Source organism: Schistocerca gregaria, chromosome 3 (assembly GCF_023897955.1).
Source record: "Schistocerca gregaria isolate iqSchGreg1 chromosome 3, iqSchGreg1.2, whole genome shotgun sequence".
Lineage (NCBI taxonomy): Eukaryota > Metazoa > Arthropoda > Insecta > Orthoptera > Acrididae > Schistocerca > Schistocerca gregaria.
The window spans coordinates 721,998,400-722,017,241 of record NC_064922.1 but is presented as its reverse complement, the minus strand read 5'-3'; the positions used below and the strand labels follow the sequence as shown (position 1 = coordinate 722,017,241).

At 42.1% G+C, this 18,842-nt stretch overlaps 1 protein-coding gene across 1 annotated transcript; it reads left to right on the top strand.

Moving 5' to 3' along the window:
* The first annotated feature begins 13,431 nt into the window (after positions 1–13,431).
* LOC126354449 (trypsin delta-like) lies at positions 13,432–17,335 on the top strand. The gene is made up of 2 exons (XM_050004140.1): positions 13,432–13,862; positions 16,908–17,335. The coding sequence occupies exons 1-2, from the start codon at positions 13,458–13,460 to the stop codon at positions 17,268–17,270; spliced, it is 768 nt and encodes a 255-aa protein (XP_049860097.1). The 5' UTR covers positions 13,432–13,457; the 3' UTR covers positions 17,271–17,335.
* The last annotated feature ends 1,507 nt before the right edge of the window (positions 17,336–18,842 follow it).

Here is an 18,842-nt window from a genome sequence, read left to right as displayed (position 1 = left end):
GCGCTGCTCTCCGTTGGATCTTCTCTATCTCCTCTTTCAACCCTATCTGGTACAGATCGCACAACTGTGAGCAGTATCCAAGCAGAGGGTGAACAGAGGTACCATATCGTACTTCCTTTGTTTTCGGACTACATTTCCTTAGGATTCTTCCAATGAATCTCAGTCTGGCATTTGCTTTACCGACGATCAACTGTATATGGTCATTCCATTTTAAATCACTCCTAATGCCTACTGCCAGATAATTTATGGAATTAACTGCTTCCAGTTGCTGACCAGCTATTTTGTAGCTAAATGATAAAGGATCTTTCTTTCTATGTATTCGCAGCACATTGCACTTGTCTACATTGAGATTCAATTGCCATTTCCTATAACATGCGTCAATTCGTTGCAGATCCTTCTTCATTTCAGTACAATTTTCCATTGTTACAACCTCTAGATATTCCACAGCATCATCCGCAAAAATCCTCAGTGAACTTCCGATGTTATCCACAAGGTCATTTATAAATATTGTAAATAGCAACGGTCCTACGGTACTCCCCTGCGGCCCTCCTGAAACCACTCTTACTTCGGAAGACTTCTCTCCATTGAGAATGATATGCTGCATTCTGTTGTCTAGTAACTCTTCAATCCAATCACACAATTGTTCTGATAGTCGATATGGTCTTACTTTGTTCATTGAACAACTGTGGGGAACTGTATCAAACGCCTTGCGGAAGTCAGGAAACACAGCATCTACCTGGGAACCCGTGTCTATGGCCCTCTGAACGCGAGCTGGGTTTCACACGATCACCTTTTTCGAAACCCATGCTGATCCCTACAGAATAGATTTCTGGTCTCCGGAAAAGTCTTTATACTCGAACATAACACGTGCTCCAAAATTCTACAACTGATCGACGTTAGAGATATAGGTCTGCACATCTGTTCGACGTCCCTTCTTGAGAACGAGGATGACCTGTGCCCTGTTCCAATCTTTTGAAACGCTACGCTCTTCTACAGTACACCGCTGCAAGAAGGGTGCAAGTTCCTTCACGTACTCTGCGTAAAATCGAACTGGTATCCCATCAGGTCCAGCTGCCTCTCCTCTTTTCAGCGATTTTAATTGTTTTTCTATCCCTCTGTCAACTATTTCGATATCTACCATTTTGTCATCTGTGGGACAATCTAGAGAAGGAACTACAGTGCAGTCTTCCTCTGTGAAACAGCTTTGGAGAAAGACGTTTAGTATTTCTGTCTGTACTCTGTCATCAGTTTCAGTACCGATTCGGTCACAGAGTGTCTGCACATTTTGTTTTTATCCACCTACCGCTTCCACATAAGACCAAAATTTCTTAGGATTTTTCAGCGAAGTCAGTAGGTAGAAATTTACTTTCGAATTCGGTGAACGCCTGTCGTATAGCTCCCCTCTCACTACATTTCGCTTCGTGTAAGTTTTGTTGGTCTTCAAGGCTCTGGCTATGTTTATGTTTGCTGTGAAGTTCTCTTTGCTTCCGTAGCAGTTTTCTAACTCGGTTGTGGTACCACGGTGGCTCTTTTCCATCTCTTAGAATCTTGCTTGGCCGAAACTCATATAATGTACATTGTACGATGGTTTTGAACTTTGTCCACTGATCCTCAGCACTGACTGTACTTGAGATAATACTTTTGTGTTGAACCGTCAATTACTCTGGGATCTGTTTTTTGAAGCTTATCCTAAACAGAAAAATCTTCGTACCTTTTTTAATATTTCTATTTACGGCTGAAATCACCAATGCTGTAACCGCTTCATGATGGCTGATTCTCTGATCTGCGCTAAATGTTTAAAATATTTCGGTCCTGTTTGTCACCAGAAGGTCTAATATGTTACCGCCACGAGTCGGTTCTCTGTTTAACTGCTCAAGGTAGTTTTCAGATAATGCAATTAAAAAAATCACTGGATTATTTGCCCCTACCACCCGTTATAAACGTTTGAGTCTCCCAGTCTATATCTAGTAAATTGAAATCTCCACCCAAAACTATAACATGGTCGGGAAATCTTCTCGAAATATTTTCCATCTTTCCCTTCTGGTGTTCTGCCACAACAGCTGCTGAGCCATGGGGCCATAGACACATCCAATTAACACGTTTGAGCCTTCTCTAAACGTGATCTTCACCCAAATTATTTCACATTTCGGATCTCTGTCAATTTCCTTCGATGCTATTGTACTTTTTATTGCTATAAACGCGCCTCCCCCTTCACTGTCCAGCCTGTCTCTGCAGTATACATTAAAATCTGAGTTTATAATTTAATTAATGTTTACATCAGGTTTCATACAACTTTCCATCCCTAGTACTATGTGGGCATTGTGAGCGTTTATTAATGAGAGCAGTTCTGGGACCTTCCTGCAGTTTACTGTTACCAGATTAATATTGTCATTCCTTGTTGCGTCTTACCTACTGCTACGTTGTCGTGTCTCAGGAGGCATATTGTCGGACATAGAGAGGGAATTCTGTAACCTAAGGAACTCACATGTGCACTCCACACATACCCCACTACCCTTGCATGTAGCACACGCCTGACCTATTCAAGGGGACCCTGCACTTCTCCAACCGACAGCGAGAAATTTGCACCCCAGATCTCCACAGAATCGTCTGAGCCTTCCACTCGGCTATAAACCAGAGGGCGGCGATCGTTTTTGGGAACGACACTACAAATAGTTAGCATAGATTCCACCCGAGAGCGAGGCTTTCCGCCATCACCAACTCCCCCAACCACCTGTATGAACTGAGGATGGCCTCTGAAACCAGATGGCAGGGGTCACTGGTGCCAACATGAGCAACAATTTGCGGTCGGTTGCACCCAGTGCTCTCTATCACTGCCCGAAGGGCCTCCTCATATCTCGGATGAGAGCCCCCGGCAAGCAGACAGAGTGAACACTGGCCTTCTTCCCCAACCTTTGAGCTATTTCCCTAAGGGGCTCCATCACCAGGCTAACATTGGAGCTCCCAATCACTAATAAACTCCTCTCCCCCATGTGGTTGCTCTGACCTTGCTGAAGGAGTGGCCACAGGCAGAGCGGGCGATGCCACATGGCCAGCCTCCACATTGACCCTCGCCACATTGAACGCGAACGTTGTTGAACCCCTTACTCCGATTGTGTGTGTGTGTGTGGGGGGGGGGGGGGGGCAACTGCGCCCAGTACCTGCGGAGATGTGTCGACAGCAGGGACCGTGGGTGTAGCATGTAACACCTAGGGTGTAAAATGCGACGCACCAGACCTCCCACTGCCGCTACACTCCGAGGCAGCAGCCTGCAGACGGCTGATCGCTGCCATCAGCACATTCAGCTGTTTGCGAACAGTGGTCAGCTGCTCCTTCGTCCATACACAGCAGTCACACATCATATCCATCATGAGAAATCAACAATTTACTGTAGACAGATAAGTAATCAACTTTTAACTAGACTGCTATTTCACTAAAGGTGGGTGATAGCTGACTAAACTGTGGTTTCTAGACACTTTTTGTTGGAAGCAATGAAAATAAGTACTAACTGTCTCTGGACTGTAATCAAAACAAACACGAAATATATGGAACACCATTACCAGTAGTCGGAAATTAAAGCTTCCTAAAAGCAGAAACACACGGAAACAGAAGCGACAAGTAAGAAAAATACAGATAATACTTAAATTTACGTAGTTTGCTGCACAGGAGACGTGAAGCAGACTGCAGGTATGACGACACTGTTAACTAAATAATTTACTACTCTGGTGATGGTGAACGAAAATACAGTTTTACTGTTAATGTAGACATTCAGTTTTGATGTGATTTTATTGAAACCATACTGTTAGTAACACCAGTCTCATTCCAAAATTTTTGCTTTACTGGTTATGAAGATAAATTTTTATAGATTAAGAAATTCAGCTTCCATTCCGTTATTTTTCTCTTGTATTGTACTAATACGAGCAACACGAAAGTTCGTCGTGGGAGAATGCCTTCAGTATGACATTAAACATTTATTTTTAGGTCCATTTCAAAATGGTTTCCACCCGAAATCATCCAAATACATTCTCTTTCCACACAATAAATATAGCAACGGTTGAAGCGGAGTAGGACATATCGTAAGCCTAAGCTTGTCGCCTCTTACAGGTTAGAGACAGTAAGCTACATTTTTCATTATAAAATCATGACCCTCCCTTTTTAGGAATGTTTTCTGCAGTTGTCCCTTTCTTGTAAACATTGTGCTATTGGTGCAAACACTGTTTTACAATTTGATTAAGGCTGGTGTCGTTACTTTTGATGTGGGGTGCATAAGTTCCTTTCTTTAATACAAGTCAATTTTTCACTTGATCGCAAGTAGTGTTTTCTGTGCTACACCATACACCAAAACTATTATTTCCTGAGAAGAATATTGGGGCTTGTTAAGTATGTTACCATATTTTGCAATTTTTTGATGAGCAAAACAGGCACTATAGCTGTTATCTACAGACGAGAGACACGGGCTTGAGCCGTGCACAACTCGCGTTCGCGCCTTATTGCTTGACACCTTTTCTTTGCGGTACTGGCATCTCGTTTCTTATTCGATTTACTGGCGTCACTGAATTGCTGTCTTGCATGCCCGTGAGTGGCAGCAGCAGCACTTATCGAAAAGAGCACTGTCGCACTATCTTTGGAGCGTCCGCTAGTATTTCTCGGTCGTCGTGTGTCGGAGTTCAGTCAGGACGAAGCAGCAGAGAGGTGTGAACGGCCGTGACTCTCCCGACTGTTGTCGACACACATGACTTGAGTGAGGATGACCTTGGTTGACCGTTCGGTCGGTCGACTCATCGGACAACGTGTATTTGGTCGCCGACCGCTTCTGGGTTCTCCGTGTGTGTCGACTTGTGATTCGTCCTTGTTGTTCCACTGTCACTGGTTTTGGTATTGGTTGAGTTCTTTGTGGAAGTGTTTTCGTGGAACCATGTCTAGCTTGGTGGTTTGACTGATCAGCTACTTTAATGTTGTTTGCGTGCTGCATGGAGCTGGTCGTTTGATACAGAGCAGCAAGGAAGTTTTCGCAGCGCTAGGGTAGGTCAGGAGAGCTACGAAGTTCGTTGCCCACCAAACCTGGACACTGAAGTTCAGTGGTCAGTTAACCTGTTATGGAACCTCAACTGCTGTGACATCTTTTCGTTCATTGCCGGTTGGGCTTCCTAGGCCATTCTGGCTAGCAACACCTATGATGCATTCAAGTTGGCGAAATTTTGGAGCCGTCTTCCTATATGGTCCTTAAGTATTAAATTGGTTGTTAGTTATCAGTGAAGTGCACCAGCGGCACTTTCTGCCTTGTGGCCGTTAACGCCCCAGTTACCTGCCCCGGTAGTTAGTGTAGTTTTCTGGCAGTGTGTTTTCCCTCGCCGTGTTGACGCTGTCTGGCACGGCGTATAGTTCGACAGCCCTTCAGTTGTTTACCCATAGTTTTTTCTTAAGAGTGGTTATTGTGCCTTGGCTGTTCTTAGACATCAATTTGGAAGGCGTAGTGCTGCGGGTATCTTCATCCTCGGTTCATTTTTTCTCTTTTCGTACTGTTGGTCGGGCAGAAGGGAATTTATTAGGTTGTTGGTCGGTCATTCTGCCGTCCCTGAGTCGGGTTGCCATCCGATTTTTTAACCTCACTCTTGGCTGCCTGTTCCCCCACCTTACAATAGACCTACCTCCTGAGGCCGACTCTTCGAACACTTCTGAACATCTCCATTCTGTTGATTTTAGATTGTGATTTTCATTTTAGTCTGATGTACTGTGGAAGGCCTTCAGTTGTCTGTTAATTTAGTTTGTTTTAATTTTAAATAAAGCCTTCAGCCGACTTAATTTAAAAATTTGAAGATTGATTTGTTTAGCAACTAAAATTCTTGTTAACCATGAACGAAGTCCTGAGTTGTTCAGTGTCCAGTTTTTGGTCTTCAGCCGAGCTTGTATGTGAAATGTTTTTAAGACAAAGCCTTCAGCTTTCTTAAATTAAAATGTTGAGAATTGATTGCTTGAAAATTTATTTTTTTTAATTGGCTCAATCTGAAATTCTTGTTATCCAGGCCCTAATCCCTGAGGTGTTCAATGTCTTGTGAGTGGCCTTCAGCAGAGTATGTACGTGAAATGATTTTGTTTAAATTATGCCTTCAGCCGCGTTTACTTTTTATTTTGCGTTCAGGCCTTCAGCCACTTTTGTTTTTGGTGTGGATTTGGACCTTCAGCCCAGAAGATATCGCAAGTTTTCTTAACTAGGCCTTCAGCCGTATTGTTTTAATGTGATCCTTTTAAGGCAGTGTACAATTAAGTAGTTCATAGGAAACAAAAGGTTTGTGTGTTTTGTGCACTAACAGTAACTGATTATGGCCCCCTCCACAACCACAACATGATCCGCTCTATCCAGCGAAACCAGATTTCAGTGCTATTATTCCACGTACCGCTGATGACGTCCTCAGTTAATATAAATATTGTCTGACGGAAGTCAAAGAGTAATTCCCACTCGTTTTCATGAATTGAAATACATTATATACTGTCATTTACATTTACTTACTGGGAGTGGTGAGGCAACAGTACTTTTTCGTATTTAAGACTCTATCTGCAAAGGATGCAGATTCTAATTCCAATTCGATAACGCCGACTACATCATTATATTCAGAAATTATTTTGCGAGAATACCTAATGGTTTTACACAAAAGGTGCATATGCGTGATCATCCCATTCTTCCTTCCAAAGGAATGGTATCGCGCAACTATGAAGTTACCATTACTAGCTTACACTAAGTGGAGAGGAGTGGAGGTGTGAACGTATCATTGATTTTGGTTACAGAACGGAAGTGGCTTCGTGGCGAAGTGTCAAGGTAAGTACTTCTGTCATATCCCCTTCAGTCCAGAGGTTTCATATACGACACCTTCAATTTTAATTTTTTCTCGCGTGCGTTCGCAGTTGAACCTTTTCTGGCGTCCGGTAACATGTACAGTACACGTCGCACTTGCATAGCTCGCTTGTTCATTTTACAGGCTGTTTCAAAAATGACCAGTATATTTGAAACGGCAATAAAAACTAAACGAGCAGCGATAGAAATACAGCGTTTGTTGCAATATGCTTGGGACAACAGTACATTTTCAGGCGGACAAACTTTCGAAATTACAGTAGTTACAGTAGTTACAAGTGATGTGAAAGATACAGAAGACAACGCAGTCTGTGGGTGCGCAATTCTGTACGTCGTCTTTCTGCTGTAAGCGTGTGCTGTTCACAACGTGCAAGTGTGCTGTGGACAACATGGTTTATTCCATAGAACAGAGGATTTTTCTGGTGTTGGAATTCCACCGCCTAGAACACAGTGTTGTTGCAACAAGACGAAGTTTTCAACGGAGGTTTAATGTAACCAAAGGACCGAAAATCGATACAATAACGCATCTGTTAGAAAAATTTCAATGGACTGGGAACGTGACAGATGAGTGTGCTGGAAAGGTAGGGCGACCGCATACGGCAACCACAGAGGGCAACGCGCAGCTAGTGCAGCAGGTGATCCACCAGCGGCCTCGGGTTTCCGTTCGCCGTGTTGCAGCTGCGGTCCAAATGACGCCAACGTCCACGTATCGTCTCATGCGCCAGAGTTTACACCTCTATCCATACAAAATTCAAACGCGGCTACCATTGCTGCACGACAGACATTCGCTAACGATATAGTGCACAGGATAGATGACGGCGATATGCATGTAGGCAGCATTTGGTTTACTGACGAAGCTTATTTTTACCTGGACGGCTTCGTCAATAAACAGAACTGATTCATATGGGGAACCGAAAAGCCCCATGTTGCAGTCCCATCGTCCCTGCATCCTCAAAAAGTACTGGTCTGGGCTGCCATTTCTTCCAAACGAAACAATGGCCCATTTTTCAGAACCGAAACGATTACTGCATCTCGCTATCTGGACATTCTTCGTGAATTTGTGGCGGTACAAACTGCCTTAGACGACACTGCGAACACCTCGTGGTTTGTGGAAGATGGTGCCCGGCCACATCGCACGGCCGACGTCTTTAATTTCCTGAATGAATATTTCGATGATCGTGTGATTGCTTTGGGCTATCCGAAACATACAGGAGGCGGCGTGGATTGGCCTCCCTATTCGCCAGACATGAACCCCTGTGACTTCTTTCTGTAGGGACACTTGAAAGACCAGGTGTACCGCCAGAATCCAGAAACAATTGAACAGCTGAAGCAGTACATCTCATCTGCATGTGAAGCCATTCCGCCAGACACGTTGTCAAGGGTTTCGGGTAATTTCATTCAAAGACTACGCCATATTATTGCTACGCATGGTGGATATGCGGAAAATATCGTACTATAGAGTTTCCCAGACCGCAGAGCCATCTGTTGTTGACAATTGTAACTACTGTAATTTCGGAAGTTTGTCTGCCTGAAAATGTACTGTTGTCCCAAGCATATTGCAACAAACGGTATATTTCTATCGCTGCTCGTTTAGTTTGTATTGCCGTTTCAAATATACCGGTCATTTTTGAAACACCCTGTATGTTGACCACCATGAAGTCATGACTGATTGTAAACTTTGGATTGCACAGAATCTCTCACCAAAATTAAACTAGGGATATATCTTTTTCTAATTCTAAATGTTTTAACATGCTTCAATAACTTTCTGCATCTGTACAGCTAGTCCTCACTTAATAATTAACAATTAGTTAACGTTACAACTCATTTAAAAGCTTCAAACTTTAGTGTATTTCACATAAACCCAAGAAATCACCCCCATGAACCATGGACCTTGCCGTTGGTGCGGAGGCTTGCGTGCCTCAGCGATAGAGATAGCCGTACAGTAGGTACAACCACAATGGAGGGGTATCTATTGAGAGGCCACACAAACGTGTGGTTCCTGAAGAGGGACAGCAGCCTTTTCAGTAGTTGCAAGGGCAACAGGATGGATGATTGACTGATCTGGCCTTGTAACAATAACGTAAACGGCCTTGCTTTGCTGGTACTGCGAACGGCTGAAAGCAAGGGGAAACTACGGCCGTAATTTTTCCCGAGGGCATGCAGCTTTACTGTATGATTAAATGATGATGGCGTCCTCTTGGGTAAAATATTCCGGAGGTAAAATAGTCCCTCATTCGGATCTCCGAGCAGGGAATACTCATGAGGATGTCGTTATCAGGAGAAAGGAAACTGGCGTTCTACGGATCGGAGTGTGGAATGACAGATCTCATAATCGGGCAGGTAGGTTAGAAAATTTAAAAAGGGAAATGGATAGGTTAAAATTAGATATAGTGGGAATTAGTGAAGTTCGGTGGCAGGAGGAACAAGAGTGCTGGTCAGGTGACTACAGGGTTATAAACACAAAATCAAATAGGGGTAATGCAGGAGTAGGTCTAATAATGAATAGGAAAACAGGAAAGCTGGTAAGCTACTACAAACAGCATAGTGAACGCATTATTGTGGCCAAGACAGATACGAAGCCCACACCTACTTCAGTAGTACAAGTTTGTATGCCAAGTAGCTCTGCAGATGGCGAACAAATTGGAGAAATGCGTGATGAAATAAAAGAAATTATTCAGATAGTGAAGGGAGATGAAAATTTAATAGTCATGGGTGGCTGAAATTCGAGTGTAGAAAAAGGGAGAGAAGGAAACCTAGTAGGTGGATATGGATTGGGGATAAGAAATGAAACAGGAAGCCGCCTGGTAGAATTTTGCACAACTTAATCATAGCTAACACTTGGTTCAAGAATCATAAGAGAAGGTTGTATACATGGAAGAATCCTGGAGATACTAAAAGGTATCAGATAGGTTATATAATGGTAAAATAGAGATTTAGGAACTGGGTTTTAAATTGTAAGACATTTCCAGGGGCAGATGTGGACTCTGACCACAATCTATTATATAATGCTAAAACAGAGATTTAGGAACCAGGTTTTAAATTATAAGACATTTCCAGGGGAAGATGTGGACTCTGACCACAATCTTTTGGTTATGACCTGTAGATTAAAACTGAAGAAACTGCAAAAAGGTGGGAATTTAAGGAGATGGGACCTGGATAAACTGAAAGAACCAGAGGTTGTACAGAGTTTCATGGAGAGCATAAGGGAACAATTGGCAGGAATGGGGGAAAGAAATACAGTAGAAGAAGAATGGGTAGCTTTGAGGGATGAAGTGGTGAAGTCAGCAGAGGATCAAGTAGGTAAAAAGACGAGGGTTAGTAGAAATCCTTGGGTAACAGAAGAACTATTGAATTTAATTGATGAAAGGAGAAAATATAAAAATGCAATAAATGAAGCAGGCACAAAGGAATACAAACGTCTCAAAAATGGGATCGACAGGAAGTGCAAAATGGCTAAGCAGAGGTGGCTAGAGGACAAATGTAAGGATGTAGAGGCTTATCTCGCTAGGGGTAAGATAGATACTGCCTACAGGAAAATTAAAGAGACCTTTGGACATAAGAGAACCACTTGTGTGAACATCAAGAGCTCAGATGGAATCCCAGTTGTAAGCAAAGAAGGGAAAGCAGAAATGTGGAAGGAGTATATAGAGGGTCTATACAAGGGCGATGTACTTGAGGACAATATTATGGAAATGGAAGAGGATGTAGATGAAGATGAAATGGGATACAATACTGCGTGAAGAGTTTGACAGAGCACTGAAAGACCTGAGTCGAAACAAGGCCCCCGGAGTGGACAATATTCCATTAGAACTACTTAACGGCCTTGGGAGAGCCAGTCCTGACAAAACTCTACCATTTGGTGAGCAGGATGTATGAGACAGTACCTTCAGACATCAAGAAGAATATAATAATTCCAATCCCAAAGAAAGCAGGTGTTGTCAGATGTGAAAATTACCGAACAATCAGTTTAATAAACCATAGCTGCAAAATACTAACACGAATTATATACAGACGAATGTAAAAACTAGTAGAAGCCGACCTCGTGGAAGATCAGTTTGGATTCCATAGAATACTGGAACACGTGAGGCAATACTGACCTTACGACTTATCTTAGAAGAAAGATTAAGGAAAGGCAAACCTACATTTCTAGCATTTGCAGACTTAGAGAAAGCTTTTGACAATGTTGACTGGATTACTCTCTTTCAAATTCTGAAGGTGGCAGGGGTAAAATACAGGGAGGGAAAGGCTATTTACAATTTGTACAGAAACCAAATGGCAGCTGTAAGAGTCGAGGGACATAGAAGGGAAGCAGTGGTTCGGAAGGGAGTAAGACAGGGTTGTAGCCTCTCCCCGCTGTTATTCAATCTGTATATTGAGCCAGCAGTAAAGGAAGCGAAAGAAAAATTCGGAGTAGGTATTAAAATCCATGGAGAAGAAATAAAAACTTTGAGGTTCGCCGATGACATTGTAATTCTGTCAGAGACAGCAAAGGACTTGGAAGAGCAGTTGAATGGAATGGACAGTGTCTTGAGAGGAGTATATAAGATGAACATGAACAAAAGCAAAACGAGGATAATGAAATGCATTCGAATTAAGTCGGGTGATTCTGAGGGAATTAGACTAGGAAATGAGACACTTAAAGTAGTGAAGGAGTTTTGCTATTTGGGGAGCAAAATAACTGATGGTGATGGTCCAAGTAGAGAGGATATAAAATGTAGACTGGCAAGGGCAAGGAAAGCGTTTCTGAAGAAGAGAAATTTGTTAACATCGAGTATAGATTTAAGTGTCAGGAAGTCCTTCCTGAAAGTTTTTGTATGGAGTGTAGCTATGTATGGAAGTAAAACATGAACGATAAATAGTTTGGACAGGGAGAGAATAGAAACTTTCGAAATGGGGTGCTACAGAAGAATGCTGAAGATTAGATGGGTAGATCACATAACTAATGAGGAAGTATTGTATAGGATTGGGGAGAAGAGAAGTTTATGGCACAACTTGACCAGAAGAAGGGATCGGTTGGTAGGACATGTTCTGAGGCATCAAGGGATCACCAATTTAGTATTGGAAGGCAGCGTGGAGGGTAAAAATCGTAGAGGGAGACCAAGAGATGAATACACCAAGCAGATTCATAAGGATGTAGGTTGCAGTAGGTACTGGGAGATGAAGAAGCTTGCACAGGATAGAGTAGCATGGACAGCTGCATCAAACCAGTCTCAGGACTGAAGACAACAACAAACAACCAAAGAAATCAGTGTCAACATTGTTTGTTACTGGAAGTGTGGTTATTTTTTTGGTTAGCTCGATTGCCAGACTTGGCTGCCATGTCCAGAAAAACAGGTGAAACTGCTGGGCACACTGTAGATGTCGTACCTTTTTACGGCGAGTGCAGTGCAAAGACCTCTTTCCCTGCGCTAGTCACAGGATTTACTTTACTCACTCAAAAATATAAAATTAAATTAAAACATGTAATGTTAACTAAATGGCAATTAATGTGGTAATAATAATAAAATTAAAAATACTTCAAAAAAATTTCGCCATGATTGCTTTGTTTCATTATTTCGAACTATGTACTTGCAATATCTGAAAGGTATGATACCAAATGTGTCTTTTGATCTATCGTAGAATCTGCAGAAAATGTGACGAATGTGTATCATGTATATAAGACGATGATCTCTTGGAATGTACTTCTTCAACCTTAGGTTACCGTGTCCAGCACATGAAACCCAATTCACAAATCTGATAGCCTCCAAGATTATTTTAAAATTAAGTACAAAAAAGTGAAGCTGCTTCCTGCGCTTGCAGAGTCACATGAGTCAACACAATTCAGTCTGTATTGGGAATAAATAGAAGACCTCTAACCACTTTCTAAAAATTTTTTGCCAATAGCAATAGCAAAATATCTCATGGCTTCTAATTAAGGCTAAGTATGTTTTGGATGTCGAAAGTATGTTTCATTACGACAGTGGTTACATAATTTTTTGTCCAACGGTTATTCTCTCCATTTCGACAGAATTCCTCATTCGAATCCATTAACTGCAATGCGTTTTACGCTTGCTTAAAGGGTCTGTCCTTTGTCATATGTTCAGTAGTACTTTCTCTAGATAGCCGCTCTCCTGTTCACTAAGACCTCTACTTTGGTGGTCCCGGTTAAAGACTCTGCAGTCTTCCTGTGTATGTCGACATTTTAGCTTGATTTGAATATTAATAGAAAAATGTTGAGAGAAGTAACATGTTCGTTCAAAAAGTTCTTTCATAATTGGATGTACAGTGAAATTTTTAAAACATTTGTTCTTCGCACACAGAGAACAAAATTAGTTTTAGCCTTAACCCTCGCCCACGGATGTTTCACCTTACCCGAGCACATAAGGCATTCACTAGTCTCTTATTGATGTAACTGTGTAGCTGTTCAGCAGTCTGTTAATGACGAATTGATATTATATAAACGGTCTCAAGTGTGGTCTTAGTAATCAAGAGCCATTGCGTCATACATTCACACAAAGCCTTCTTTGAGAGCACTTGAGAAGCCGTGAGTGTCAGATTGTGAAGTGGTACGCACTTCTTAAGACCGCTATAAAAGCCGCGCACAGCCGACTGCGTGCATCCGCTGGCCAGAACCATGCAGAGAGCCGTCGTCCTGTGCCTGCTGGTGGCGCTCTGCAGCGCTGCGCCCTCGTCGAGGTCCCACTTGCCCAGACCGCGCCTCGATGGCCGCATAGTGGGCGGCGAGGCCGTAGACATCTCGCAGTACCCCTGGCAGCTGTCGCTGCAGAAGCTGGGCTCCCACAGCTGCGGCGCCTCCATCATCAGCTCCAACTGGGTGCTGACGGCGGCTCACTGCCTCGAGGGCGCCTTCGTCAACTTCATGTCCTTCAGGGCCGGATCGTCCACCCGCGGAAGCGGCGGAACTGTCTACGATGCTGCCGACGGGTATTACCACGGGGATTACGACTCCGATACCACTGACTACGACATCGGTGTCGTACAAATCTCTGGATCATTCTCCTTCGGCAGCAACGTTCAGGTACGGCAAGAGCTCAGAAATCACTTGCTTCCGCATACTTCGAATTTGTCATTAACTAAGAAATTTATGTTGGAGATTAGCTGTTTTACTTTTCTTTGAACACAGTTTCTGTCTGAATTAATGTTGAAGCTACAGTCTTAGGTCGGAAACAAACGTTGACATTATAGTTATCATCATTACTTAAGTTTCGTGAATTCCACATTTTGCCATATTGCCTTACCTCCACCTTCCCTGATCGTGTGCCTTATTTCAGTCATCTAAAACGTCCAATTTTATGAGGTTGTTATTAGTTAAATCATCGTTGTTTATCAAGGAGACGGATCTTCTAATGTCCCAGTTCTGTCATAGATCTGCCCTGGATTTCGCTGAAATCTTTAATTCTTCGTTGCCCGAACTCCTTCCGCTCTTTAAGAGGTTTAGGTTTTCTGACGATCATCCTGCATCCAAAGATAACACATGAACTATCCGTATGAGCATACCTTCTTGGCCATGAAGAACAAATGGTTATGACTGTGGTTTGTTATCATAATTTTGTACCTGATGGCAATGCATTATGCAAACAGACAAGGCACTATTAACTGTTGATAGCCATTGCGCTACATTTCCAAACTATCCTTTTCTAGATTTGTAAGCTTTTCGTCTATTGCATATGCCAAAGTGTTTCTTTATGCGTATTTTGTTATATACTTTTCAAATTCTGTCCATCTGTCGGTCTGTTGACTCATCCAAACTCAAGATTGAATAAAACAGAGGATACACCATATATTTGTCTTCCATAAATGAAATAGAAGCAAACAATCATACGAAAATAAATCTGATGGACCAAGTAAAAGAGAACAAATAATGCGTCTGATGTTGGAAGATGAAGTAGTCTGCCTCAAAAGGACATATTTCATGAAAGATATTTTAGGAATCGATTTGAGTTAACGATAAAAAGAAAGTAGACACAATTTAGGAAAAGTTAATGTCGGAGGACAATTCATTGTTTAAAGTTAGTTTATGAAAAGACCGTGTCTGCTCACTTGCAGGTCAAAGGACAGAGACAAGGCAAATCTATAAATGACATATTGTCCCACACATGGAAACTGTTTATCTATTATAAAAACTCTTCTAAAATAGACGTTCTGGAATCAGTATTGAATGTTAATTACATGTGAAAATTTGAAGTTATGTAACACTTCAAATCTACATTTCCACCCTTAGGTCTAAACTGCATTACGAAACTCGGACTGATGAGGCGCTATATGAAGGAGTTATGCAAAGAAATAGGTATGGTATGGGCAGAAGGAAATGTACTTTAGCAGTAACATAATTTCGTCCTGGACTGAAAGCATATTGTTTACTACACCATCATGACGAATGTGGATAATATCGTATTTCCTCATTTTCCGCTATCTAACCTCGACTGAGTGAAACAGTTCTCCTACTAATATATTCTCTTTGAGCTGATATACATAATCCTGCTTTGGTGTTAATTTCGATCAAATACAAACAACTGATTTTAAGTAGCCGTCAATGTATTCCTAAAATGTAAATACAGTACGTCATACTTATTACAAAGTAGTGGGTTTATTTTTGTTAACATATATGCAAATGAAACTTTTTAAACTCTCTTGCTTAAGTTTCTCCCTCTTTGACAGCTTCCCAAACAATGAGGGCAATGGAAAATAATGTTGTTAAACAGGCAGAACAAATCTGTTTCACATGTTTAGTAATCCAGACAGTGCTGTCGTAGCATCAGAAATATTTTCGACGGTGAACCAGAGTGATCAGCTGCTGTTCGCACTACAGTGAACTGAAGTTAGAGGTAGGGTCGAGAGTGTGCTGTCTCTTCGTAATCGACTTTACGCTGGTGTCGGTTCTAATAGCTGTTCCATAACCAGCGAAACGTGAGGAACTTACAGGCTGCAGTTGTGGACACAATGACTTCAGTCCATCGTTTGAGGAACATCAATAAAAACTTTCGCTTCTATTCATCACTTCGCTAATATCCATTTCTTACTGACAAAACATTTCCATTGTTGTAGATAATATAGTAACAAAGAAGACAATGTGATCGGTTTAGCATGCGCTAGACCTCATTTCACTAAGCAGACGCTATTGAAAATATTTTAAAACTTCAGGAAGAATGTTCTAGAATGTCATCGATGAATTTTAAATCTAAAGGGCGTTTGGGTCATGGTCTTGATGTGAAATCAAAATTTTGAATCGAGTGGGACAGGTTCGCAACTAAGCAGACAGTTCACCCGACTACCATTTGGTAGACTTGAGTTCTTTCTGCGTTACTGACATTACTTTGTCAGTGTTGGAGAACAGTAATATAGTCAGATTTCTCCCATTAGGACAACTGTATACTTGCGTCAACCAAAAGCTTGGAAAATTGTTTTAACTGCCGAGAAACGGAATATTGCCACATTTTCCGCGGATGTTACTGTCTTACGTCGCTTTAGGCAGAGGATGAAACACCAGCTGGTCACTAGCACGTGATATTAGAAAATTACGTGGCAGCAATGTTATGTTGGGAGAGAGACAAGAAAAAAGTTATAACTACTTCCAGTTGTACTTATTGGTAAAGAAATATGAAACACGCCAAAAACATGGCTGATATTTGGAGCCACGTGGAAACTGTGAAGGAAACTCAAGTGGCAAATGTAGTTGTAGAACAAAACAGTAGAGGTAATCATACAATGAAGTCTTTCACAACCGGATGTTTCAACTGCCGAGAATTCCTCCGGGATGTATGGCTGTGGCCCATGGACCCCTTCTGTCCTAGAATTCTCGGCAGTATCGGTCATATTTTGAATAAGCAGTCGTTGAATGCCCTAAGATATTTGAGGGATCTGATTGTACGTACAAGAGTTGCACTTGTTTCCCATTTAAGTTTCAGCAATCGATTTCGATATGAAACCTAATCATACTTTAGTACGACAATATTACTTAGAGAATAATTGTGTTAACAGACGGAATTGAAAATCATTCTACGGACGCCTTTTGCTCTGCTGTTTTCATGGGCGCCACGTGATGAGTGTGTATCATACTTTGCAGGCGGTGAGCCTCGGCACGACGGAGCCATCTGCAGGCACAGCGGTGACCATCACAGGCTGGGGCGACCTGTCCGAAGGAGGCTCCTCACCCGTGCAGCTGCAGGCGGTCACCACGTCCATCGTGGCCCGTGCCTCCTGTAATTCTGCCTACGGTGGCGAGATCACTCAGCGCATGATCTGCGCCGGCGAAGATGCGGGCGGAAAGGACTCTTGCCAGGGCGACAGCGGAGGACCCCTGGTGGAAGGATCCACCCAGTACGGCATCGTCTCCTGGGGCAGAGGTTGCGCTCGCCCCGGCTTCCCTGGCGTCTACGCCAACGTGGCCAACATGCGTTCCTGGGTAACCGAAGTGACTGGTGTCTAACAACTGATAAATAAATCGTTCTCTTCTGTAACATAAAACAATGACAATAAAATTTTTGTCCAGGAGTTGAAATGTCAATATTGTATGTACCGGTTAAAAGAAAGCAGAAAAATGTAATAAATCCTCAACAGTACATCCACACAAACTAAATGATTTGTACTGTCGAGTTATTTACATTGTCTATGACAACATTAAAGAGGGTGCTCTCTTTAAGATATAGTTCGGAGGTAAATCACTGGTAGAAGGAAACCAGGTAGACATCTAAATATTAAAAAAATTACAGCAGATACACATCTCAAGGTGCCTGTTAAACGGAAGAGGATCAGTTTTCTAAGTCGTAAATACAGGGAATGAAGATATAGATATAGGATGTAGAATACTACAAAGAATCATGTAACAATAGTAAAAGAGCAAATTGAAGAAAGAAGGTCAGTTCAACGCACTTCTGCAGATTTCTTTAAAAGTTATAAAGAACGTGGAATAATGGAAACTTTATCGACGTCCTCAACAGGAAGGAACAATAACTTAATTTTAAGGTGCGCAGTGCTTTCGACGCTTTTACTTACTGTTCATTTACTTGAACTGTGGTTTGCTGTGGTATTGTTTTTTTCTTCGGGATGGATGAAGGTTGCAATTTTGGTCAACATGTTGTTAAGGTACTCATATCACCACAACTTCTATAAACGTGCTCACATGTAACATCTGACCTTTCAATATACTATTTACACTGTTAAGTATAATTTTTTAAACATGCTCTGTTCGAAAAAAAATCTTGCAATTGAAGTGTTTATAATTAATGTTGGATTTGTTATACATTCAGTTCTTGAATCACTTTGCTATGTCGATCTTAAGTCCATTCCGTTTGAATGGACAAAGACACTTTTCACACTTTCACTTGTGTCAGTCATGGATGTTTTGAATTTATCTCCTGCTACGTAATACTAATTTGAAAATAATTTCCTCACTTCCCCACTCGCGCCATCGGATGAAGTCGCGGCCCCAACTCGCACTTGTTCACTCCATCTCGCTGATTGACTTCTTAGGCGTCTTCCCTGTTGGCACCAGACGCTCAACCCACTATCATTGCTGCGTGCATGGAATCGTCTGACAGTGCAAATTTTTAATATGGTTCACGTTCAGAAAACGGTGAAATACTTGGCCACAAGTAATAATGTGCAACAATGAGAAATATCAGGTAAAGGCACAGATTTATAGATAATCCTTTTGTTCACCAACTTATGGTCAACCACTGGTCGGGACTCCACCTTATTACCTGAGAAACAGAAACATTCGTGACACATATGGTGAGATAGATAGTTTTATGACTCCGTCATGCAAAAAGCTGTCTAGCAAGAAACGTAGGCATTTCGCTTGTGGCTGGGGGGGGGGGGGGGGGCGGGAAGGGATAGCGTGTAGGGCAACTGACGAACAGGATCTTCCTGAGTCAATAGGGTTTAGTACTGGACCCTGATAGTCATGCCAAGCCTCTTGATGACGATTTCCAAAAACTTATCGCGTACTCACGGCAACTGATCCCTTTATCTTGGCTCCAAATGACAATTCATAACATGC

What these genes read in the sequence shown, in the direction of transcription:
- LOC126354449 (XM_050004140.1), top strand. Translation starts at nt 13,458, where the DNA reads ATGCAGAGAGCCGTCGTCCTGTGCCTGCTGGTGGCGCTCTGCAGCGCT. An exon ending in CCTTCGGCAGCAACGTTCAG is followed by an intron (nt 13,863 to 16,907) that starts GTACGGCAAGAG and finishes CATACTTTGCAG; the next exon opens with GCGGTGAGCCTCGGCACGAC.